General features: G+C 46.4%; 1 protein-coding gene across 5 annotated transcripts in view; it reads right to left on the bottom strand.

The window, feature by feature from the left end:
* LOC123995404 (ryanodine receptor 3-like) overlaps positions 1 to 27,500 on the bottom strand; it is a 295,285-nt gene that overhangs the window by 241,157 nt on the left and 26,628 nt on the right. For all 5 annotated transcript variants that reach the window (XM_046298980.1, XM_046298984.1, XM_046298981.1 and 2 more), the window contains exon 2: positions 11,100 to 11,219. In XM_046298980.1, coding sequence (XP_046154936.1) covers positions 11,100 to 11,219 — 120 coding nt within the window. The remainder of the gene's footprint in view (positions 1 to 11,099; positions 11,220 to 27,500) is intronic.

The following is a 27,500-nucleotide window of genomic DNA, read 5'->3' as shown; positions in this document are numbered from 1 at the left end:
CAGATGTTAATGCGAGTGTAGCGAAATGCTTGTGCTTCTAGTTCCGACAATGCAGTGATAACCAACAAGTAATCTAACTAACAATTCCAAAACTACTGTCTTATACACAGTGTAAGGGGATAAGGAACATGTACATAAGGATATATGAATGAGTGATGGTACAGAGCAGCATACAGTAGATGGTATCGAGTACAGTATATACATATGAGATGAGTGTGTAGACAAAGTAAACAAAGTGGCATAGTTAAAGTGGCTAGTGATACATGTGTTACATAAGGATGCAGTCGATGTTGTAGAGTACAGTATATACATATGCATATGAGATGAATAATGTAGGGTAAGTAACATTATATAAGGTAGCATTGTTTAAAGTGGCTAGTGATATATTTACATCATTTCCCATCAATTCCCATTATTAAAATGGCTGGAGTTGGGTCAGTGTCAATGACAGTGTGTTGGCAGCAGCCACTCAATGTTAGTGGTGGCTATTTAACAGTCTGATGGCCTTGAGATACACTGATAGACAAGATACACTGATAGACAAGGACAGTCACACTAAACACTGATACACTGATAGACAAGGACAGTCACACTAAACACTGATACACTGATAGACAAGGACAGTCACACTAAACACTGATACACTGATAGACAAGGACAGTCACACTAAACACTGATACACTGATAAACAAGGACAGTCACACTAAACACGGATACACTGATAGACAAGGACAGTCACACTAAACACTGATGCACTGATAGACAAGGACAGTCACACTAAACACTGATACACTGATACACAAGGACAGTCACACTAAACACTGATAGACTGATAGACAGGGACAGTCACACTACATTTACATTTACATTTAAGTCATTTAGCAGACGCTCTTATCCAGAGCGACTTACAAATTGGTGCATTCACCTTATGACATCCAGTGGGACAGTCACTTAACAATAGTGCATCTAAAACTTAGGGGGGTGGGGTGAGAGGGATTACTTAACCTATCCTAGGTATTCCTTAAAGAGGTGGGGTTTCAGGTGTCTCCGGAAGGTGGTGATTGACTCCGCTGTCCTGGCGTCGTGAGGGAGTTTGTTCCACCATTGGGGGGCCAGGGCAGCGAACAGTTTTGACTGGGCTGAGCGGGAGCTGTACTTCCTCAGTGGTAGGGAGGCGAGCAGGCCAGAGGTGGATGAACGCAGTGCCCTTGTTTGGGTGTAGGGCCTGATCAGAGCCTGGAGGTACTGAGGTGCCGTTCCCCTCACAGCTCCGTAGGCAAGCACCATGGTCTTGTAGCGGATGCGAGCTTCAACTGGAAGCCAGTGGAGAGAACGGAGGAGCGGGGTGACGTGAGAGAACTTGGGAAGGTTGAACACCAGACGGGCTGCGGCGTTCTGGATGAGTTGAAGGGGTTTAATGGCACAGGCAGGGAGCCCAGCCAACAGCGAGTTGCAGTAATCCAGACGGGAGATGACAAGTGCCTGGATTAGGACCTGCGCCGCTTCCTGTGTGAGGCAGGGTCGTACTCTGCGGATGTTGTAGAGCATGAACCTACAGGAACGGGCCACACTAAACACTGATAGACAAGTACAGTCACACTAAACACTGATAGACAAGGACAGTCACACTAAACACTGATACACTGATAGACAAGGACAGTCACACTAAACACTGATAGACAAGGACAGTCACACTAAACACTGATACACTGATAGACAAGGACAGTCACACTAAACACTGATAGACTGATAGACAGGGACAGTCACACTAAACACTGATACACTGATACACAAGGACAGTCACACAATACACTGATAGACAAGGACAGTCACACTAAACACTGATACACTGATACACAAGGACAGTCACACAATACACTGATAGACAAGGACAGTCACACTAAACACTGATACACTGATAGACAAGGACAGTCACACACAACACTGATACACTGATAGACAAGGACAGTCACACACAACACTGATACACTGATAGACAAGGACAGTCACACAATACGTCATGTGACCTCATCCAACGGTACCTGGAACACATTATACTGAATTTCTCCTAATGTCATGTGACCTTATCCAACGGTACCTGGAACACATTATACTGAATTTCTCCTAATGTCATGTGACCTCAGCCAACGGTACCTGGAACACACTATACTGAATTTCTCCTCTATTTTATTTCATGAATAATTCAAATTAAAGTACCAATTATCCTACTGGCTCAAAGTGTGGCTCAGGGTACCGTTGGTCTCTGTCCAGGGAGCTGAGCTCGGCCATGGTGGTGACACTATTATAATACCATAAAGTCTCATAAATTGAGAACTGTGGTCTGCTGACTGTAGTTAAGCAACACTAACGGGTAACATTGTACAACCCGACCCGGTCCTTCTCCCTCCTGTAGGTTTAAACTCCAACCCTGTTCCTGGGGAGAAACCCTCCTGTAGGTTTTAACTCCAGCCCTGTTCCTTCAGATACCCTCCTGTAGGTTTTAACTCCAACCCTGTTCCTGGAGTGAAACCCTCCTGTAGGTTTTAACTCCAGCCCTGTTCCTGGAGAGATACCCTCCTGTAGGTTTTAACTCCAACCCTGTTCCTGGAGAGTTAACCTCCTGTAGGTTTTCACTCCAACCTTGTTCCTGGGGAGAAACCCTCCTGTAGGTTTTCACACCAACCCTGTTCCTGGGGAGATACCCTCCTGTAGGTTTTCACTCCAACCCTATTCCTAGAGAGATACCCTCCTGTAGGTTTTCACACCAACCCTGTTCCTGGGGACATACCATTTAACATTTACATTTAAGTCATTTAGCAGACGCTCTTATCCAGAGCGACTTACAAATTGGTGCATTCACCTTATGACATCCAGTGGAACAGCCATACCCTCCTGTAGGTTCACTCCAACCCTGTTCCTGGGGAGATACCCTCCTGTAGGTTTTCACTCCCTACCCCAGTAGAGTTGACCTTTGTCATTATTCCAGAGGTAAGGGAGGATCGGGGAATCATAGAATACCGTACGTGGAGAGGAGCTACTTCCTGGATGTACAAGTGAAGAAAATGGTGTTGTACGAAATATAATAATAAATAATAATAATAATAAAAAATATATTATATGAGCTCAACAAGGATAGAAGGATAGATTGGTGCCAGTGTAACAGTATAACTTTAGACCGTCCCCTCGCCCATACCGGGGCGCGAACCAGGGACCCTCTGCACACATCAACAACAGTCACCCTCGAAGCATCGTTACCCATCGCTCCACAAAAGCCGCGGCCCTTGCAGAGCAAGGGGAACTACTACTTCAAGGTCTCAGAGCAGATGACGTCACTGATTGAAACGCTATTTAGTGCGCACCGCTAACTAAGCTAGCCGTTTCACATCCGTTACACCAGACCCTGAATTTCCTTTTTTTAAAGAGATCATTCTGGGATAACTATTCTTTTAAAGGTGTGATGAACAACAGCTTCGCTGACAGAGACCCAGGCACCTGGGACAAAGCAGATTTACCAAGCTGTCTCCTGCCAGGAAAGATGTAAACAGGTGTGTGAAACAAAATAATAGGACTCAACACGCACGCACGCACGCACGCACGCACGCACGCACGCACGCACACACACACACACACACACACACACACACACACGCACGCACGCACACGCACACACACACACACACACACACACACACACACACACACACACACACACACACACACACACACACACACACACACACACACACACACACACACACACACACACACACACACACACACACACACACACACGCACACACTTCCCCTTGTCTCTGTTCTGTGTTAACGTGTCTTGATCAATGGAGACAGGAGAAGTGCTGACAGTGTGTGGACAGCTCAGGCAACATCTCTTCATCGAACCCATTCCCATGATCTGAAGGGAGAACAGTGTGATATAGAACACCCAGGGAGGGCAGACAGATTAAGGGAGAACAGTGTGATATAGAACACCCAGGGAGGGCAGACAGATGATGGGAGAACAGTGTGATATAGAACACCCAGGGAGGGCAGACAGATGAAAGGAGAACAGTGTGATATAGGACACCCAAGGAGGGCAGACAGATGAAGGGAGAACAGTGTGATATAGGACACCCAGGGAGGGCAGACAGATGAAGGGAGAACAGTGTGATATAGAACACCCAGGGAGGGCAGACAGATGATGGGAGAACAGTGTGATATAGAACACCCAGGGAGGGCAGAGAGATGAAAGGAGAACAGTGTGATATAGAACACCCAGGGAGGGCAGACAGATGATGGGAGATCAGTGTGATATAGAACACCCAGGGAGGGCAGACAGATGAAGGGAGAACAGTGTGATATAGGACACCCAGGGAGGGCAGACAGATGAAAGGAGAACAGTGTGATATAGAACACCCAGGGAGGGCAGACAGATGAAGGGAGAACAGTGTGATATAGAACACCCAGGGAGGGCAGACAGATGAAGGGAGAACAGTGTGATATAGGACACCCAGGGAGGGCAGACAGATGAAGGGAGAACAGTGTGATATAGAACACCCAGGGAGGGCAGACAGATGAAGGGAGAACAGTGTGATATAGGACACCCAGGGAGGGCAGACAGATGAAGGGAGAACAGTGTGATATAGAACACCCAGGGAGGGCAGACAGATGAAGGGAGAACAGTGTGATATAGAACACCCAGGGAGGGCAGACAGATGAAGGGAGAACAGTGTGATATAGAACACCCAGGGAGGGCAGACAGATGAAGGGAGAACAGTGTGATATAGAACACCCAGGGAGGGCAGACAGATGAAGGGAGAACAGTGTGATATAGGACACCCAGGGAGGGCAGACAGATGAAGGGAGAACAGTGTGATATAGAACACCCAGGGAGGGCAGACAGATGAAGGGAGAACAGTGTGATATAGGACACCCAGGGAGGGCAGACAGATGAAGGGAGAACAGTGTGATATAGGACACCCAGGGAGGGCAGACAGATGAAGGGAGAACAGTGTGATATAGAACACCCAGGGAGGGCAGACAGATGAAGGGAGAACAGTGTGATATAGAACACCCAGGGAGGGCAGACAGATGAAGGGAGAACAGTGTGATATAGGACACCCAGGGAGGGCAGACAGATGAAGGGAGAACAGTGTGATATAGAACACCCAGGGAGGGCAGACAGATGAAGGGAGAACAGTGTGATATAGAACACCCAGGGAGGGCAGACAGATGAAGGGAGAACAGTGTGATATAGAACACCCAGGGAGGGCAGACAGATGAAGGGAGAACAGTGTGATATAGAACACCCAGGGAGGGCAGACAGATGAAGGGAGAACAGTGTGATATAGAACACCCAGGGAGGGCAGACAGATGAAGGGAGAACAGTGTGATATAGAACACCCAGGGAGGGCAGACAGATGAAGGGAGAACAGTGTGATATAGAACACCCAGGGAGGGCAGACAGATGAAGGGAGAACAGTGTGATATAGGACACCCAGGGAGGGCAGACAGATGAAGGGAGAACAGTGTGATATAGAACACCCAGGGAGGGCAGACAGATGAAGGGAGAACAGTGTGATATAGGACACCCAGGGAGGGCAGACAGATGAAGGGAGAACAGTGTGATATAGAACACCCAGGGAGGGCAGACAGATGAAGGGAGAACAGTGTGATATAGAACACCCAGGGAGGGCAGACAGATGAAGGGAGAACAGTGTGATATAGGACACCCAGGGAGGGCAGACAGATGAAGGGAGAACAGTGTGATATAGAACACCCAGGGAGGGCAGACAGATGAAAGGAGAACAGTGTGATATAGAACACCCAGGGAGGGCAGACAGATGAAAGGAGAACAGTGTGATATAGAACACCCAGGGAGGGCAGACAGATGAAGGGAGAACAGTGTGATATAGGACACCCAGGGAGGGCAGACAGATGAAGGGAGAACAGTGTGATATAGAACACCCAGGGAGGGCAGACAGATGAAGGGAGAACAGTGTGATATAGAACACCCAGGGAGGGCAGACAGATGAAGGGAGAACAGTGTGATATAGAACACCCAGGGAGGGCAGACAGATGAAGGGAGAACAGTGTGATATAGAACACCCAGGGAGGGCAGACAGATGAAGGGAGAACAGTGTGATATAGAACACCCAGGGAGGGCAGACAGATGAAGGGAGAACAATGTGATATAGAACACCCAGGGAGGGCAGACAGATGAAGGGAGAACAGTGTGATATAGAACACCCAGGGAGGGCAGACAGATGAAGGGAGAACAGTGTGATATAGAACACCCAGGGAGGGCAGACAGATGAAGGGAGAACAGTGTGATATAGAACACCCAGGGAGGGCAGACAGATGAAGGGAGAACAGTGTGATATAGGACACCCAGGGAGGGCAGACAGATGAAGGGAGAACAGTGTGATATAGGACACCCAGGGAGGGCAGACAGATGAAGGGAGAACAGTGTGATATAGGACACCCAGGGAGGGCAGACAGATGAAGGGAGAACAGTGTGATATAGAACACCCAGGGAGGGCAGACAGATGAAGGGAGAACAGTGTGATATAGAACACCCAGGGAGGGCAGACAGATGAAGGGAGAACAGTGTGATATAGAACACCCAGGGAGGGCAGACAGATGAAGGGAGAACAGTGTGATATAGAACACCCAGGGAGGGCAGACAGATGAAGGGAGAACAGTGTGATATAGAACACCCAGGGAGGGCAGACAGATGAAGGGAGAACAGTGTGATATAGAACACCCAGGGAGGGCAGACAGATGAAGGGAGAACAGTGTGATATAGAACACCCAGGGAGGGCAGACAGATGAAGGGAGAACAGTGTGATATAGAACACCCAGGGAGGGCAGACAGATGAAGGGAGAACAGTGTGATATAGAACACCCAGGGAGGGCAGACAGATGAAGGGAGAACAGTGTGATATAGAACACCCAGGGAGGGCAGACAGATGAAGGGAGAACAGTGTGATATAGGACACCCAGGGAGGGCAGACAGATGAAGGGAGAACAGTGTGATATAGAACACCCAGGGAGGGCAGACAGATGAAGGGAGAACAGTGTGATCTAGAACACCCAGGGAGGGCAGACAGATGAAGGGAGAACAGTGTGATATAGAACACCCAGGGAGGGCAGACAGATGAAGGGAGAACAGTGTGATATAGGACACCCAGGGAGGGCAGACAGATGAAGGGAGAACAGTGTGATATAGAACACCCAGGGAGGGCAGACAGATGAAAGGAGAACAGTGTGATATAGGACACCCAGGGAGGGCAGACAGATGTGCAATTTGTATTTGTATTATTAGGAATCCCCATTAGCTGTTGCCAAGGCAGCAACTTCTCTTCCTGGGGTCCAAACACATTAAGGCACTTACACTACACACTTACAAAACTAAATATAAAACAGTACATTATATAACATTATTACACCACTACAAATCTACAATACAAAATGTATAATACCGCCATACAACAATATAACAATGTACGTGTGTGTAGAGAGTGTGTGATAGCGTGAATGTGCATATGTTTGTGTCTGTACCTTTGTGTGTGTCTCTTCACAGTCCTCGCAGTTCTACAAGATGTATTTTTACCTGATTTTAAATCTAATTTTACTGCTTGCATCAGTTACCTGATGTGATGTAGTCATGGCTCTATGTAGTACTGTGGAATAGAGTTCCATGTAGTCATGGCTCTATGTAGTACTGTGGAATAGAGTTCCATGTAGTCATGGCTCTATGTAGTACTGTGGAATAGAGTTCCATGTAGTCATGGCTCTATGTAGTACTGTGGAATAGAGTTCCATGTAGTCATGGCTCTATGTAGTACTGTGGAATAGAGTTCCATGTAGTCATGGCTCTATGTAGTACTGTGGAATAGAGTTCCATGTAGTCGTGGCTCTATGTAGTACTGTGTGCCTCCCATAGTCTGTTCTGGACTAAGAGACCTCTGGTGGCATGTATGTATGGGTGTCCGGGCTGTGTGCCAGTAGTTTAGACAGACACCTCGGTGCAGTCAACATGTCTATTCCTCTCACAAATACAAGTAGTGTTGAAGTCGATCTCTCTTCCACTTTGACCCATGAGAGATTGCCATACCATTGATGCTAGCTCACTGTGTATATTTAAGGGTCAGCCGTGCTGCCCTGTTCTGAGCCAATTGTAATTTTCCTAAGTCCCTCTTTGTGGCACTTGACCACACAACGGAACAGTAGTGTGACAAAACTAGGGCCTGTAGGACCTACCTTGTTGATAGTGTTGTTTAATAGTGTAATCATAGAGAGAGGGACTGTAATCACAGTGTAATCATAGAGAGAGGGACTGTAATCACAGTGTAATCATAGATAGAGGGACTGTAATCACAGTGTAATCATAGAGAGAGGGACTGTAATCACAGTGTAATCATAGAGAGAGGGACTGTAATCACAGTGTAATCATAGATAGAGGGACTGTAATCACAGTGTAATCATAGAGAGAGGGACTGTAATCAGTGTAATCATAGAGAGAGGGACTGTAATCAGTGTAATCATAGAGAGAGGGACTGTAATCAGTGTAATCATAGAGAGAGGGACTGTAATCAGTGTAATCGTAGAGAGAGGGACTGTAATCAGTGTAATCGTAGAGAGAGGGACTGTAATCAGTGTAATCATAGAGAGAGGGACTGTAATCAGTGTAATCGTAGAGAGAGGGACTGTAATCAGTGTAATCATAGAGAGAGGGACTGTAATCAGTGTAATCGTAGAGAGAGGGACTGTAATCAGTGTAATCGTAGAGAGAGGGACTGTAATCAGTGTAATCGTAGAGAGAGGGACTGTAATCAGTGTAATCGTAGAGAGAGGGACTGTAATCAGTGTAATCATAGAGAGGGGGACTGTAATCAGTGTAATCATAGAGAGAGGGACTGTAATCAGTGTAATCGTAGAGAGAGGGACTGTAATCAGTGTAATCATAGAGAGAGGGACTGTAATCAGTGTAATCATAGAGAGGGGGACTGTAATCAGTGTAATCGTAGAGAGAGGGACTGTAATCAGTGTAATCATAGAGAGAGGGACTGTAATCAGTGTAATCATAGAGAGGGGGACTGTAATCAGTGTAATCATAGAGAGAGGGACTGTAATCAGTGTAATCGTAGAGAGAGGGACTGTAATCAGTGTAATCATAGAGAGAGGGACTGTAATCAGTGTAATCATAGAGAGAGGGACTGTAATCAGTGTAATCGTAGAGAGAGGGACTGTAATCAGTGTAATCGTAGAGAGAGGGACTGTAATCAGTGTAATCATAGAGAGAGGGACTGTAATCAGTGTAATCATAGAGAGAGGGACTGTAATCAGTGTAATCGTAGAGAGAGGGACTGTAATCAGTGTAATCATATCCGGTGTGATCTACCTGCTCAACTGCGTTTGTATTAACATGCTGAATGGGTGTAGAATGTCTCTCCAATAGTCACACCAAAACATTGAAAAAAAAGGTTTTCTCAAAAGTGAATCTACAACTTTTATCCGACGTTAAAATCAGACAATCAAAGGTTGCTACATAAAACCGAATCCAGGTGGTGAGTCACATATTTCTATATCATCACTGACTGCAGCCTTTCACTGTCTGTGAGTCAGTTCATCTGCAGTAATATCTCTGAATACACACAATAATTGTGAGAAAATGCATCTCAGGCATTTTTAAGAACTTAATTTTCAGTGAAACCGGAGCCTTGATCAAGTCATTGTGAGTTAATTGCAGATTGGGAAAGTTTCCATGTACAATTATGTATGTGTGTACTGTATGTACTGTATGTGCTGTATGTACCGTGTGTACTGTATGTACTGTATGTGCTGTATGTACGGTGTGTTATGTGTGCTGTATGTACTCTATGTGCTATATGTACTGTATGTACTGTATGTGCTGTATGTACTCTATGTGCTATATGTACTGTATGTGCTGTATGTGCTGTATGTACTGTATGTACTGTCTACTGTGTGCTGTATGTACTGTGTACTGTATGTACTGTGTACTGTATGTGCTGTAGGTACTGTGTGCTGTATGTACTGTATGTACTGTGTGCTGTATGTACTGTGTGCTGTATGTACTGTGTATTGTATGTACTGTATGTACTGTATGTATTGTTTGTGCTGTATGTACTGTATGTGCTGTATATACTGTGTGCTGTATGTACTGTGTGTACTGTATGTACTGTATGTGCTGTATATACTGTGAGCTGTATGTACTGTATGTACTGTTTGTGCTGTATGTACTGTATGTACTATATGTGCTGTATATACTGTGTGCTGTGTGTACTATATGTACTGTGTGCTGTATGTACTGTATGTGCTATATGTGCTGTATGTACAAGATGTAATGAATACCATAGAAAAAGACTGACTAGAACAGCTATTCCATTTTAAGTCAATGTTCTGTGATGAGTGGATCTATATTCCAATTCCCGAAAACCTCTTATAATGCTCATTTCTGAAGAAAGATAAGACGTTCATGATGTAATGTGGTTTTAGCCTGGTGCAAGATCAGTTTGTGCTCTATAGCTAACTCATTGGCTATACCTCACAAACAGAGCGGGAACCAGGCTAATGTTTTTTAACTTCCTTATTCCCATCTCCTGAACTAGCTGATGGACAGCTTGAGAAGTTCAGTGGGTTCAGAGAATGTTGCTGTTGTCATGGTGAGGTGTCACAGGATTCTAGAACCATTAACATAACACACTTCAGAGAATAGAATCAGAATCAGATTTCCAACAAACAACTATTCTCAATGTAAATGGTCGGTCCATTAGATTAGAATTCTATAAAATAGTGTCTGTTGCTGATTGACATTCTAAAGCAGTATGTACCTGTTTGGGGTTATCATAGCCATTTACCAAGCAGGAATATGGTGTGGAGTCAGACTCAAAATATGTCTTTATCTCCTTTGAGATTCACATTTGAGATTGAGATTCACATGAGACTATTTTGCCTCTAAGATGTCAATCTTTTTGTATGAATGCTTAATAACACCGGAAATAATCAAAGAGAGTCTGAAAGTATTTAAATGCCGTCAAAACCAGTCCATACCAAGCACTGAGAGACACTCCACTCACCTTAGCTTCAGATGTAGGTTCTAGGAAGCATAGTCGATTTCCGAGTCCCTCCACGGACAGACAAAACTTGCGATTCTCCTTCTGGATGGTGGCGACACTCTGCAGCACCACCTCGTCATCCTTTCAGGGGAGAAGAGGACATGATAGGAGAGAAGGGGAGGAGACAGGAGAGGAGACAGTATTAAGATTCTGAACAACACTATTGCCTAAATGCAAGCAAACGAGGGTGAAGCATTTCCTTACCTGTAGTCTAACAAGGCCTCTCTCTCTTCACTTTAGAGAATAACAACACAAGCAAAACAGCTAATTGTACTCTCTTTTAGTTTGTTTTCTGCTCTGCTGTACTTGCTATACTGTCATGTCATACTGTCATACTATCATTCCTGCTAGCTTTTATACTTTTATCAGCCCAGCTCTTTCTCATCAGAAAAGGAGACTATGAGAGAAAGCCAGACACTTGATATTGGGTTTAAAATAGGTCACCCGTCTCAGTGGAACACCTAACACCATGCCCAAACCGCCATCGTGCGCAAATTAATTGTGTCCCCACACACCAAACGCGATCATGATAAGCAGGTTGAAATATCAAAACAAACTCTGAACAAAGTATGCTAATTTGGGAACAGTTAGAAAAGCATTAAACATTTATGGCAATTTAGCTAGCTTGCAGTAGCTAGCTAATTTGTCCTATTTAGCTAGCTTGCAGTAGCTAGCTAGTTTGTCCTATTTAGCTAGCTTGTAGTAGCGAGCTAAATTGTCCTATTTAGCTAGCTTGCAGTAGCTAGTGTCACGCCTTGGTCTTAGTATTTTGTGTTTTCTTTATTTATTTGGTCAGGCCAGGGTGTGACATGGGTTATTGTGGTGTGTTTTTGTCTTAGGGGTTTTGTGGGGTGTCTACACAGTCTAGGGCTGCCTGAGGCGGTTCTCAATCAGATTCAGGTGATTATCGTTGTCTCTGATTGGGAACCATATTTAGGCAGCCATATTCTGTGAGTGTTTCGTGGGTGATTGTTCCTGTCTTTGTGTTTGCACCAGATAGGACTGTTTCGGTTTTTCACTTTTCATTATTTTGTAGTTTCCGCTTGCATTGTTTTTTTCCTTCATTAAAATTATATCATGAATCATCATCACGCTGCATTTTGGTCCGATCCTTGTTCTACCTCTTCGTCAGAGGAGGAGATAGAAGAGAGCCGTTACAGAATCACCCACCACACCCGGACCAAGCAACGTGGTAACAGGCAACAGCAGCAGCAGGAGCAGCGCGACAAGAATTTTTGGACTTGGGAGGAAATCCTCGAAGGGAGAGGACCCTGGGCTAAACCAGGGGAGTGTAGCCGCAACAAGGTGCAGCGAGAGAGGGACTGGACATGGGAGGACGAACAGGACGGTGAAGGACCTTGGGCTCAGCCTGGAGAATATCGCCGCCCCAAGAATAATTGGAGGCTGAAAAAACGGAGAGGCCCTGGTATGAGGAGGCAGCACGGCGACGCGGATGAAAGCCTGAGAGTCAGCCCCAAAAATATCTTGGGGGGAGGCTCACAGGGAGTATGGCTATGCCAGGTAGGAGACCTGCGCAAACTCCCTGTGCTTACCGGGGGGGGCTAGAGAGACCGGGCAGGCACCGTGTTATGCTATGGAGCGCACAGTGTTTCCAGTGCGGGTGCATAGCCCGGTGCGGTTCATACCAGCTCTTCGTATTGGCTGGGCTAGAGTGGGCATCGAGCCAGGTAAGGTTGGGCAGGCTTGGTGCTCAAGAGCTCCAGTGCGCCTGCACGGTCCGGTCTATCCAGAGCCACCTCCACACACCAATCCTCAAGTGGCAGCTCCCCGCACCAGGCTTCCTGTGTGTGTTCTCTATCCAGTTCCACCAGTGCCAGCACCACGCATCAGGCCTACAGTGCGCCTCGCCTGTCCAGCGCTGCCAGTCTGCATGGAGCAGCCAGAGCTGCCAGTCTGCATGGAGCAGCCAGAGCTGCCAGTCTGCATGGAGCAGCCAGAGCTACCAGGTTGCATGGAGCAGCCAGAGCTGCCAGTCTGCATAGAGCTGCCAGTCTGCATAGAGCAGCCAGAGCTGCCAGTCTGCATGGAGCTGCCAGTCTGCATAGAGCAGCCAGAGCTGTCAGTCTGCATAGAGCAGCCAGAGCTGTAAATCAAATCAAATCAAATTGTATTTGTCACATACACATGGTTAGCAGATGTTAATGCGAGTGTAGCGAAATGCTTGTGCTTCTAGTTCCGACAATGCAGTAATAACCAACAAGTAATCTAACTAACAATTCCTAAACTACTGTCTTATACACAGTGTAAGGGGATAAAGAATATGTACATAAGGATATATGAATGAGTGATGGTACAGAGCAGCATAGGCAAGATACAGTAGATGGTATCGAGTACAGTATATACATATAAGATGAGTATGTAAACAAAGTGGCATAGTTAAAGTGGCTAGTGATACATATATTACATAAGGATGCAGTCGATGATATAGAGTACAGTATATACGTATGCATATGAGATGAATAATGTAGGGTAAGTAACATTATATAAGGTAGCATTGTTTAAAGTGGCTAGTGATATATTTACATCATTCCCATCAATTCCCATTATTAAAGTGGCTGGTGTTGAGTCAGTGTGTTGGCAGCGGCCACTCAATGTTAGTGGTGGCTGTTTAACAGTCTGATGGCCTTGAGATAGAAGCTGTTTTTCAGTCTCTCGGTCCCAGCTTTGATGCACCTGTACTGACCTCGCCTTCTGGATGATAGCGGGGTGAACAGGCAGTGGCTCGGGTGGTTGATGTCCTTGATGATCTTTATGGCCTTCCTGTAACATCGGGTGGTGTAGGTGTCCTGGAGGGCAGGTAGTTTGCCCCCGGTGATGCGTTGTGCAGACCTCACTACCCTCTGGAGAGCCTTACGGTTGAGGGCGGAGCAGTTGCCGTACCAGGCGGTGTTACAGCCCGCCAGGATGCTCTCGATTGTGCATCTGTAGAAGTTTGTGAGTGCTTTTGGTGACAAGCCGAATTTCTTCAGCCTCCTGAGGTTGAAGAGGCGCTGCTGCGCCTTCTTCACAATGCTGTCTGTGTGAGTGGACCAATTCAGTTTGTCTGTGATGTGTATGCCGAGGAACTTAAAACTTGCTACCCTCTCCACTACTGTTCCATCGATGTGGATAGGGGGGTGTTCCCTCTGCTGTTTCCTGAAGTCCACAATCATCTCCTTAGTTTTGTTGACGTTGAGTGTGAGGTTATTTTCCTGACACCACACTCTGAGGGCCCTCACCTCCTCCCTGTAGGCCGTCTCGTCGTTGTTGGTAATCAAGCCTACCACTGTTGTGTCGTCCGCAAACTTGATGATTGAGTTGGAGGCGTGCGTGGCCACGCAGTCGTGGGTGAACAGGGAGTACAGGAGAGGGCTCAGAACGCACCCTTGTGGGGCCCCAGTGTTGAGGATCAGAGGGGAGGAGATGTTGTTACCTACCCTCACCACCTGGGGGCGGCCTGTCAGGAAGTCCAGTACCCAGTTGCACAGGGCGGGGTCTCGAGCTTGATGACGAGCTTGGAGGGTACTATGGTGTTGAATGCGGAGCTGTAGTCGATGAACAGCATTCTCACATAGGTATTCCTCTTGTCCAGATGGGTTAGGGCAGTGTGCAGTGTGGTTGAGATTGCATCGTCTGTGGACCTATTTGGGCGGTAAGCAAACTGGAGTGGGTCTAGGGTGTCAGGTAGGGTGGAGGTGATATGGTCCTTGACTAGTCTCTCAAAGCACTTCATGATGACGGAAGTGAGTGCTACGGGGCGGTAGTTGTTTAGCTCAGTTACCTTAGCTTTCTTGGGAACAGGAACAATGGTGGCCCTCTTGAAGCATGTGGGAACAGCAGACTGGTATAGGGATTGATTGAATATTTCCGTAAACACACCGGCCAGCTGGTCTGCGCATGCTCTGAGGGCGCGGCTGGGGATGCCGTCTGGGCCTGCAGCCTTGCGAGGGTTAACACGTTTAAATGTCTTACTCACCTCGGCTGCAGTGAAGGAGAGACCGCATGTTTTCGTTGCAGGCCGTGTCAGTGGCACTGTATTGTCCTCAAAGCGGGCAAAAAAGTTATTTAGTCTGCCTGGGAGCAAGACATCCTGGTCCGTGACTGGGCTGGATTTCTTCCTGTAGTCCGTGATTGACTGTAGACCCTGCCACATGCCTCTTGTGTCTGAGCCGTTGAATTGAGATTCTACTTTGTCTCTGTACTGACGCTTACATTTACATTTAAGTCATTTAGCAGACGCTCTTATCCAGAGCGACTTACAAATTGGTGCATTCACCTTATGACATCCAGTGGAACAGTCACTTTACAATAGTGCATCTAAATCTTAAAGGGGGGGGGGGGTGAGAGGGATTACCTAGCTTGTTTGATAGCTTTGCGGAGGGAATAGCTGCACTGTTTGTATTCGGTCATGTTACCAGACACCTTGACCTGATTAAAAGCAGTGGTTCGCGCTTTCAGTTTCACGCGAATGCTGCCATCAATCCACGGTTTCTGGTTAGGGAATGTTTTAATCGTTGCTATGGGAACGACATCTTCAACGCACGTTCTAATGAACTCGCACACCGAATCAGCGTATTCGTCAATGTTGTTATCTGACGCAATACGAAACATATCCCAGTCCACGTGATGGAAGCAGTCTTGGAGTGTGGAGTCAGCTTGGTCGGACCAGCGTTGGACAGACCTCAGCGTGGGAGCCTCTAGTTTTAGTTTCTGTCTGTAGGCAGGGATCAGCAAAATGGAGTCGTGGTCAGCTTTTCCGAAAGGGGGGCGGGGCAGGGCCTTATATGCGTCATGGAAGTTAGAGTAACAATGATCCAAGGTTTTTCCATCCCTGGTTGCGCAATCGATATGCTGCTAAAATTTAGGGAGTCTTGTTTTCAGATTAGCCTTGTTAAAATCCCCAGCTACAATGAATGCAGCCTCCGGATAAATGGTTTCCAGTTTGCAAAGAGTTAAATAAAGTTTGTTCAGAGCCATCGATGTGTCTGCTTGGGGGGGGGATATATACGGCTGTGATTATAATCAAAGAGAATTCTCTTGGTAGATAATGCGGTCTACATTTGATTGTGAGGAATTCTAAATCAGGTGAACAGAAGGATTTGAGTTCCTGTATGTTTCTTTCATCACACCATGTCTCGATAGCCATAAGGCATACGCCCCCGCCCCTCTTCTTACCAGAAAGCTGTCAGTCTGCATAGAGCAGCCAGAGCTGTCAGTCTGCATGGAGCAGCCAGAGCTGCCAGTCTGCATGGAGCAGCCAGAGCAGCTAGATCCGCCAGTCAGCCAGACTCTTCCAGATCTGCCAGTCAGCCAGACTCTTCCAGATCTGCCAGTCAGCCAGACTCTTCCAGATCTGCCAGTCAGCCAGACTCTTCCAGATCTGCCAGTCAGCCAGACTCTTCCAGATCTGCCAGTCAACCAGACTCTTCCAGATCCGCCAGCCAGCCAGGATCTGCCAGAGCCAACTACCTGCCTGAGCTTCCTCTCAGTGCTGAGCTTCCTCTCAGTGCTGAGCCTCCTCTCAGTGCTGAGCCTCCTCTCAGTGCTGAGCCTCCTCTCAGTGCTGGGCTTTCCCTCAGTGCTGGGCTTCCCCTCAGTGCTGGGCTTCCCCTCAGTGCTGGGCTTCCCATCAGTACTGGGCTTCCCCTCAGTGCTGGGCTTCCCCTCAGTGCTGGGCTTCCCCTCAGTGCTGAGCTGCCCCTCAGTGCTGAGCTGCCCCTCAGTCTCGAGCTTCCCCTCAGTCCCAAGCTTCTCCTCAGTCCCGAGCTTCCCCTCAGTCCCGAGCTACCCCTCAGTCCCGAGCTGCCTCAGTCCCGAGCTGCCCCTCAGTCCCGAGCTGCCCCTCAGTCCCGAGCTGCCCCTCAGTCCCGAGCTGCCCCTTCATTAAAATTATATCATGAATCATCATCACGCTGCATTTTGGTCCGATCCTTGTTCTACCTCTTCGTCAGAGGAGGAGATAGAAGAGAGCCGTTACAGCTAGCTAGTTTGTCCTATTTAGATAGCTTGTAGTAGCTAGCCAATTTGTCCTATTTAGCTAGCTTGCAGTAGCTAGCTAATTTGTCCTATTTAGCTAGCTTGCTGTTGCTAGCTAATCTGTCCTGGGATATAAACGTTGAGTTGATATTTTACCTGAAATGCACAAGGTCCTCTACTCCGACAATTAATCCACACATAAAACGTTCAACCAAATCCTTTCTAGTCATCTCTCCTCCTTCCAGGCTTTTCTTCTTTAGACTTTATATGGCAATTGGCATCTAACTTTCATAGGTGTATTACCACGACTGACCGACCTCAGTTCATCTTTAAATCACCCACGTGGGTATAACCAATGAGGAGATGGCACGTGGGTATCTGCTTCTATAAATTAAAGAGGAGATAGGAGAGGCAGGACTTGCACCGTGTTCAGCGTCACAAATAGAACTGACTTCTATTTTAGCGCTTGGCATGCAGATGCTCGTTGGCGCGCGCGAGCAGTGTGGGTGCAATGACTGAATAACATGTATGTGTACATTTATTTTGCAACACTTGCGCATGCAACGTGAGCGGTATGGTCAGTATGTAAGAGACAATTCACACCTTTAAAAAATAAATTGGTGACTAAAATGACATACTCAAATCTAACTGCCTGTAGTTCAGGACCTGAAGCAAGGATATGCATATTCTGTGTTTCCATTTGAAAGGAAACACTTTGAAGTTGGTGGAAATGTCAAAGGAATGTAGGAGAATATAACACATTAGATCTGGTAAAAGATAATACAAAGAAAAAAACAACTGTTTTTTTTTTGTACCACCATCTTTGAAATGCAAGAGAAAGAACATAATGTATTATTCTAGCCCAGGTGCAATGTAAATTTTGGCCACTAGATGGCAGCAGTGTATGCGCAATGTTTTATACTGATCCAATGAACCATTGCATTTCTATTCAAAATGTTGTATCAAGACTGCCTAAATGTGTCTAATTGGTTCATTAATAACTTTTCAAGTTCAAAACTGTGCACTCTTCAAACAATAGCATGGTATTATTTCACTGTAGTAGTTACTGTAAATTGGACAGTGCAGTTAGATGAACAAGAATTTAAGCTTTCTGCCAAAATCAGATATGTTTATGTCCTGGGAAAAAAATTGTGTTACTTACAACCTCATGCTAATCGCATTTGCCTACGTTAGCTCAACCTTACCGCAGGGGACCCACCGATCCTGTAGAGGTTTTAAGACTAATTCTGTCTTATGTAACCATACCAAACGTAACATATCATACTAATTTGAGTGTCCTGGATTTACATTTACTATGTTACGTCTAGTCTATGAGACCGAGCTGGCAGAATAATTGCCAGAATAAATATATTACCCATGAAAACTAGGTTCTGAAACCTTGTTTTCAACCCAGTTCCGTTATCTAACTGATTCAAGGAGACCTGGGTCAGATCCATGAGTGCACACCGACACCGTAGCAAAACATTTTGCAACGGCAAACAAGAACAAGCATTTTTTAATTGATAAATTCAGGTAATCCCTCTCCGTTTTGGGATCTCGCTTCCGTTTCGTTCCTAGTGACCCTGGTTTTATTGCGGAAGTAGAAGATCCTACAATCACTCCATCTCTCTCTTTCTGTTTTCCTTGGCCACAGATATTGATTTGTGTCTCTGACATTTTTACTGACGGGCCTCCATCTCTCTCTCTCTCTCTCTCTCTCTCTCTCTCTCTCTCTCTCTCTCTCTCTCTCTCTCTCTCTCTCTCTCTCTCTCTCTCTCTCTCTCTCTCTCTCTCTCTCTCTCTCTCGCACAGTCTCTCCTGCCAGATCACGTCTCACATTAATCGGAGCCGAGGGTTGCTATGGTTCTGTTTCTCTGGCTCTATTCGAGCGGCAATAATTCATTGGATCCAGCCCTCCTCACACAGCTGGAGCTACCAACCCAGGCCAGTGTAGCAGCGTTGTTTTGGAGTCACACTGCCTCTCATCTCATCTACCTGATGAGATAATCCTGTCTGGTATCAGTTCCCACCAATTACACCAGCTTATACCTTAAACCCTGCACCTCTGATCCCATATTGGATAGCACCTGAAACACAGCCTATGTCTGTTGACCCTCTCAACCACATAATTACTTATGAGTCATTTAATAGAATCCCTGTGCTCTCCTCACCACAACTGATGCTTAGGTTCACACCAACAACATGATGCAACAGCATGGGAATAATATTCTAAATGATTTTCCCCACAAAAAAAGCCATAACAATGCCATTATAAACATGAGAATATTGGTCATAGTAATCCAGAATTGACTGTAATATACTTTACTGTTACTCTCCATAACAGAGGCTTGAGGTCTGAGTGATTTCCCCTCGAGTGAAATGTCCAGAGGGGGCCCACCAGGGGCTCGACAGACTTGGCCCGAGAACTCTCCGGAAGCAAGTTTGATGTCTTAATTAACCTACAGCACAGCCCTCTCTCTCCCTCTCAGTGGATTACAGGCAGAAAACAATGATGCTGGCCCAGAGTCCGGGCCAAGGCACTCCAGTCCTGCCAGCAATTCCTTCTGAATGACTAGCCCATTACTTTTGACCAGGGCCCATAGGTTGTGCACTATGTAGGAAAGGAGTGTCAAACTCAATCAGTGTAAGGGCCAAATCGAGAGAAAAAAACACAACTGATTTGCGGGCCACAGATACAGTGCCTTCGAAAAGTTTTCAGACCCCTTGACTTTCTCCACATTTTGTTACGTTACGGCCTTATTCTAAAATTGATTCAACTTTTTTTCCCCTCATCAATCTACACACAATACTCCATAATGACAAAGTAAAAACAGTTTTTTACAGGTGTTTGCTAATTCATTAAAAATAAAAAACTGAAATATAACATTTACATAAGTATTCAGACCCTTTACTCAGTACTTTGTTGGAGCACATTTGGCAGCGATTACAGCCTCAAGTCTTCCTGGGTATGACGCTACAAGCTTGGCACGCCTGTATTTGGGGAGTTTCTCCCAATATTCTCTGCAGATCCTCTCAAGCTCTGTCAGGTTGGATGGGGAGCGTTGCTGCACAGCTATTTTCAGGTCTCTCCAGAGATGTTCGATCAGGTTTAAGTCCGGGCTCTGGCTGGGCCACTCAAGGACATTCAGAGACTTGTCCTGAGGCCACTCCTGTGTTGCCTAGGCTGTGTACTTAGGGTTGTTGTCCTGTTGGAAGGTGAACCTTCACCCCAGTCTGAGGTCCTGAGAGCTCTTGAACAGGTTTTCATCAAGGATCTCTCTCTCTGACTAGTCTCACAGTCCCTGACGCTGAAAAACATGATGATGCTGCCGCCAGCATGCTTCACCGTAGGGATTGTGCCAGGTTTCCTCCAGACGTGACGCTTGGCATTCAGGCCAAAGAGTTCAATCTTGGTTTCATCAGAACAGAGAATCTTGTTTCCCATGGTCTGAGAGTCCTATAGGTGCCTTTTGGTAAACTCCAAGGGGGCTGTCATGTGCCTTTAAATGAGGAGTGGCTTCCGTCATGTGCCTTTAAATGAGGAGTGGCTTCCGTCTGGCCACTCTACTATAAAGGCCGGATTGGTGGATAGCTGCAGAGATGGTTGCCCTTATGGAAGTTTCTCCCATCTCCACAGAGGAACTCTAGAGCTCTGTCAGAGTGACCATTGGGTTTTTGGTCACCTCCCTGACCAAGGCCCTTCTCCCCAGATTGCTCAGTTTGGCTGGGCGGCCAGCTCTAGGAAGAGTCTTGGTGGTTCCAAACTTATTCCATTTAAGAATGATGGAGGCCACTGTGTTTTTGGGGACCTTCAATGCTGCAGAAATATTTTGGTACCCTTCCCCAGATCTGTGCCTCGACACGATTCTCTCGGAGCTCTACAGAAAATTCCTTCGACCTCATGGCTTGGTTTTTGCTCTGACATGCATTGTCAACTGTGGGACCTTATATAGACAGGTGTGTGCCTTTCCAAATCATGTCCAATAAATTGAATTTACCACAGATGGACTCCAGTCAAGATGTAGAAACTTCTCAAAGAGGATAAACGGAAACAGGATGCACCTGTTTTTGCTTTGTCATTATGGGGTCCTGTGATGTCATTATGGGGTATTGTGATGTCATTATGGGGTATTGTGATGTCATTATGGGGTATTGTGATGTCATTATGGGGTATTGTGATGTCATTATGGGGTATTGTGTGCAGATTAATTAGGGGGAAAAAACATTTGATCCATTTTAGAATAAGGCTGTAATGTATCAACATGTGGGGAAAGTCAAGGGGTCTGAATACTTCCTGAAGGCACTGTATACTATTATGTTTGTTTATACACAAAAAGGTTCATACAACTGGCCAAAACTGGCCCAATGTTTAATTAGAAAAAAACATATGTCCCTCTATAATGGCAATTTACGTACATAGGATGCTGTTTAACAAATTAAAACAGAAGAGATCAAGTAAAGAAGAGATAAATTACATTCGTCTAGCCTTTGCTGCTACGCTTGCAGATGTAAATAATATTAAAAAACGATTTAATAACTCCAGATAACAAAAACGTAGCTATATAGGTTGTTGTGACATTTAAAACTTAAAATAGGTTTTTGCACTGCATGGAACCGGTGCGGTTGAATGCAACAATGCTGTATGGTGCACACAAAATGTATTGTATTTAAGTAGGCAGCCTAGGCTTTTAGTTAATCATTGTCAAGCTTTAAAAAACGATCCCAGACTGCAACATTTTAGTAGCCTAGCGAGGACTGTGTCGTGTAGCCTAGCGAGGACTGTGTCATGTAGCCTAGCGAGGACTGTGTCATGTAGCCTAGCGAGGACTGTGTCATGTAGCCTAGCGAGGACTGTGTCATGTAGCCTAGCGAGGACTGTGTCATGTGTCTGTACACTTTCCCTCCGCTGCGCGCTGTGAACGGGACACACAAAAGAAGCGCAAATGAAGTTGAATTCACCATACTTTCACTATACTTTCATAAAAGTATGACTCAACTGTTGACTCCTACTTTAGTAGTGATTTAGTAGTGTGATTATCTTGTAACTGCGTGATGACCAAGACGACAGTTTCTACAGTAATGAACCGTTGGAATCAAAACTTGGACAGCGAAAGAAGGCTGTAGACCAGGTTACAAAATCCTTCAGATACGTTGAGCGTTTGCTTTAGTCTGCCTGGGAGGGGCAGATGGGTGGGGGTTGCACTTTTGCAGCTTTTCTATTTGCTCCATTGCACCATGAAAGATCAATCAAGCCCAGAAAATGCATTTGAAATGATTTCAAATGGTATTTGCACCCAGATCTGCTGCAACTATCTGCTAGACAGCTAAAGAGCGGTATCACAGTCTATCTATAGCAGGGCTGTCAAACTAATTTAGCATTCAGGTTTCAACAAGGTCCGGTGGGCCGCACTAACATTTGTTATATTGCCTCACGGTACAATATCTCTCTCTATATTTTTGTTTTACTCCAAACTACCCGCGAGCCAGATTGGATACCCTCGTGGGCCAGATTGGGCCCAGTATGTTTGACACCTCTGATCTACATGGCTCTGGAGGTCTACTGTATGAGTGATGGAGTAGCAGCTCAACCTTGCCCCCCTCCCCCGTTACCCCTTTCACACCATATGTCACATAAACCTGGCAGTAGTCACAACAGAGTCCCAGTCTTATTATAATAGTAATAAATGTCATTTAGCAGACACTTTTATCCAAAGCGACTTACATACATTTTACATATGGGTAGTCCCAGGAATCAAACCCACTATTCCGGCATTGCAAACGCCATGCTCTACCAACTGTCTCAATGGCCCATTCAAGTCCCTCTCTCTCTCTCTATCTCTCACGCTCTTTCTCCCCCCCCCCCTCTCTCTCTCTCTCTCTCTCTCTCTCTCTCTCTCTCTCTTTCCTCTCTCACGCTCTTTCTCTCTCTCTCTCTTCCTCTCTCTCACGCTCTTTCTCTCTCTCTCTCTCCCTCCCTTCTCTCTTTCCCTATCTCTCCATGTCTCTCTTTTCTCACTTTCTCTCTCTCTCTTTCTCCCTGTCTCTCTCTCTCTTTGTCTCTCTCACTTCCCCCCCTCTGTCTCTCGCTCTCTCTCTCTCTCCCTGTTTCTCTTTCTCTCCCTTTCCCTTTCCCATCTCTCCATGTCGCTCTTTATCTCCTTTCTCTCTCTCTCTCTCTCTCTCTCCTCTCTCTCTCTTTCTCTCTCTCTCTCTCTCTCTCTCTCTCTCTCTCTCTTTTCCTCTCTCCCTCTCTCATGCTCTTTCTCCCTCTCTCTCTCTCTCCCCCCTCTCCCTCTCTCTTTCTCTCCCTCTCTTCTTTTCTATACAGCAGAAGGCTGTCTACAGCTGGTCTTAAAGGACAGGAGCAGGTGTTTGTGTGGCCTGATGAATCCACAGGGCAGTAACCTGAGATCCCTGATGCTCCCGGTGAGCCAAACTAACTGTCACCACTCCCCTTCTGCTGCCACCAACCTGAACCTGAGAAAAGGTGAATATACTGAAACCCTTTGTGACACACACGCTGTGTACATGATCAGTTGGAGGGCAGAGAAGACACAGGGAAGTAGACTACTAGATGCTGAATGGAAGGAATGAGGTGGAGTTTAAAGCCTTGTTCCAACCAGCCAGGGTGTAGAGTAGACCTACTAATAGACAGAGGGGGTTGGGAGTCATATTTCTCATAAATGTCAGACAAGGCGATAAGTGCTGATGGAGTCCGATGTTTCTAGCTAAGACAAGAACACCAGGATCAACAGAAAGATAACATTGTTGCAGCAATGACAACCTAAATAACATTGTGTAGTCAAATGTAGCATTCATCCGAAAGTTAACATGACTAATCTGAAAAGAACATGGGGTAAAAATGTTAGTAAGTAATGTGGTCATTACTTACTAATGTATGAAGTGTGAAAATAAAGGAAGATTTCAGAGAGAGAGAGATAGAAAGAAAAATAGAGAGAGAGGGATAGAGAGAGAGAGAGAGAGGGATAGAGAGAGAGAGAGAGATAGAAAGAAAGAAAAATAGCGAGAGAGAGAGGGATAGAGAGAGAGAGAGAGAGAGGGATAGAGAGAGAGAGAGAGAGAGAGAGAGAGAGAGAGAGAGAGAGAGAGAGAGGGGGATAGAGAGAGAGAGAGAAAGAGAGAGGGATAGAGAGAGAGAGAGAGAGAGAGAGAGAGAGAGAGAGAGAGAGAGATAGAGAGAGATAGAGAGAGAGAGAGAGGGATAGAGAGAGAGAGAGATAGCGAGAGAGACAGAGAGTGCGAGAGAGAGAGAGAGAGAGAGAGAGAGAGAGAGAGAGAGAGAGAGAGAGAGAGAGAGAGAGAGAGACAGAGAGAGAGATAGAGCCATAGAGAGAGAGAGAGAGAGAGACAGAGAGAGAGAGAGCAAACACTGGTCTCCACGGAGCTCTTATGAAGTACATCCCCCTCTCCACCGCCATCCAGCCCTCCAGGCCCACCAGCCCTTTAGCCCTCAGGACCCCAACCTCCATGGAGCTCTTACGGGATAGCGGGGGTTGAATGGGCCAGGCTGCTCTGTCCTGGTGGGAGTTCACAGAGTCAGGGAACCACTGTTCAGGCTGCTGGAGAGAACTTGCGGAAGCAATATCGTCCTATACAAACAGTAGTCTCAGCTGTGGTAGCATAACAAGTATTGAGTGGACTGGCTCTGTCTCTGTGGTATATAGGCAGAGAGTCACAGGAACACCAGTGTGGCCTCTGGTTGAGAAGTTAAAGTTAAACAACTAATAGAAGCAATTTATCATTGGTGGAAGGCTTTCAGTAGGCACAAAATGGAGGGAAACAAGGAAAGGATTATTTGGAAATGGAAAGGTTACCACCTAGACTCGGATGTTTTTAGGGAGAGCTTGACAAGAAGTTCATATCTATTTATTAGGCCAATTAACTTAGAACTTTGAACTTTGAACTTACACTAACTAGAATGCTCAGTTTGTTTACAATTCCAAAATGTTTTCTCCCTCCAAGGAGCCACCATTGGTAGGCATGAGTAGTTGCTTTGCAATCTGCTGGAAAGGTTCCAGGCCGTGGCGGAACGTCACGAACAAGCATTGGACACTTTGCAGGAGCAAGTCCGTGGGTTGTCTACTAGGCAGCCTACCACGATAGTAACCTCCCAGTCCCTCAGTAACCCGGCTGGTACTAGCGCTGTCACCCCGGTTTCCCGGGAACCCCGCTTACCTCCCACGGAGCGCTTTGATGGAGAGTCGGGGAATTGACAGGCGTTTCTCGCTCAGAGTTTCTTCATCATGGAGCTGCAGCCTTCGCCCTTCCCCTCGGATCGCTCTAAGATAGCGTACCTCATCACGCTGATCATCTGATCGTACCTCATCTCGCCTGGGCCACGGCCGTTTGGGAACAACAGTCGGTCAGTCGGCTTCAGTCTGGAAGGATTCATGGCAGAGGTGAAAAATGTTTTCGAGGCTCCGGTGTCCAGGAGAAAGGCTGCCTGGAAGTTACTCCAGCTTCGGCAGGACTCCCTCAGTGTAGCATTCTATGAGGTGTATTTCCGCACGCTGGCAGCGGAGGGTGTCTGGAACACGGAAGCGCTGTTCGACACGTTCCTGCACGGAACATTGGAAGAAGTAAAGGACGAGCTGGCAGCCGACGGATCTCAACTCTCTCATCCCTTTAACAATCTGGATCGATGGTCGGCTACGGGAACGTAGGAGGGAGAAGAGGTCTGATTTCGGTCCCAATCGCTCAATCAGGGACCCCACCTTGCATCTGATGAACTTCGGAAATTCCCGGCGTCTATGTCCACGAAAGGATCTGAGCTTACCCGAGTCCCTCCAGGAGCCTCCGAAAACTGCCGATTCACCTCTTCCCAAGCTGATGCAGCTCGGCAGGGCTAGGCAGGGCTCGGCAGGGCTAGGCAGGGCTCGGCAGGAGGGCTCGGCAGGGCTAGGCAGGGCTAGGCAGGGCTCGGCAGGGCTAGGCAGGGCTAGGCAGGGCTAGGCTGTCTCCGAATGCGTACACAGAGTTGACACCCAGAGTTGTCTGTATTGCAGTACTGCCAGTCATTTTGTGTCGACCTGTCCCTTCAAGAGACCTATCTCATTGGTTGGAGTGAGTACTCTGGTGGATTTTCTTCTTCTCCCCTTACTTGCCCTCCTCTCTGTGCCACCCTGCAGTGGGACGGCCAGTCCAAGTCTCTCCAGGTACTCATCGACTCGGGGTCCGATGTGAGTCTTATGGACGTTACCCTGGCGTCCGAGCTGGGCATCCCCACTCAACCCCTCTCCAGTCCCATGAATGTTAGAGCGCTGGACGGGCGTTCTATAGGCCGGGTCATCCACCATACCACCCCATCAACCTACGAGTGTCAGGGAACCACAGCGTGACAATCCAATTCCTGCTAGTTGAGTCTCTGCAGGTTCCCATGGTATTGGGATTCTCTTGGCTCCAGAAAATCATAAATCGTTGCTATGGTAAAATAATAAAGCTTCTGAAATGGTCGTAGCTGTCATTTTAACGCTGTTTCACTGTTGACATATTTTTGATCTTAAGCACTATATAAATGTAACAGGAACTACTACCTCAAGGTCTCAGAGCAAGTGACGTCACTGATTGAAACGCTATTTAGCGCGCACCGCTAACTAAGCTAGCCGTTTCACATCCGTTACATAAACACACCAATAATGTTACTTGTAATTTGGATTATGTCCCAAAGCAGTCCTGAGTGAGTGCTACACTGCTAACACAACGATGTTCACTGCTCACGGATTGTCTTGCCAACTCCTCGGTCAAACAGTCCATTCATGTTGTGGAGGTGTAGGGTTAAACACACTGTCCGTGGGTTGTATTAAGTAAAGGTTCATTACAGTGGCTTGGAAATACAATGACATTGCTAAAAGAGACAAATAATTAGTAGGAAATTCTTTTGTCATCATTTTGATGTTGCCAGATTGACCTTAAATGCAGAATAACGTTAGCTGACTAGCTAAGATTGAGGAGAGACCAATGGATTTTAGCTAGCTAACGTTAGCATTGCTAGCTGTTTTTGCTAGCTAATGACAACATTGCCATCTGTATCAAGTAAATTTGACGACATGATAGCAAAGTTGTTACATACAAAATATTTGCCTACTTTAACCTTGTTCATCTTATTTCCAAGCCACTATTGTGTAATTTGGAAAAAAAACGTCATTAACCCCCGTTCAGAGTTACAGAGTATATCACGACTATTGGGCATCACCATGGAGGAAGGACGGCTTGAGTACGTTCATAGCAATGGCATGACGCGACCGAGTGACGGAGGTGCAACCTACGAGTAGTATAGTTATCCACAGCTGAGTACAGTACCTGCCTCTCAAAGACACACAGGCTGTGTCCCAAATGACACCCTTTTTCCGATTAAGTGCACTACTT

The sequence above is a fragment of the Oncorhynchus gorbuscha genome, linkage group LG14 (genome assembly GCF_021184085.1).
Source record: "Oncorhynchus gorbuscha isolate QuinsamMale2020 ecotype Even-year linkage group LG14, OgorEven_v1.0, whole genome shotgun sequence".
Taxonomy (NCBI): Eukaryota; Metazoa; Chordata; class Actinopteri; order Salmoniformes; family Salmonidae; genus Oncorhynchus; species Oncorhynchus gorbuscha.
Note: the sequence above shows the minus strand (reverse complement) of the source record. Positions and strands in the feature narration are given on the sequence as shown.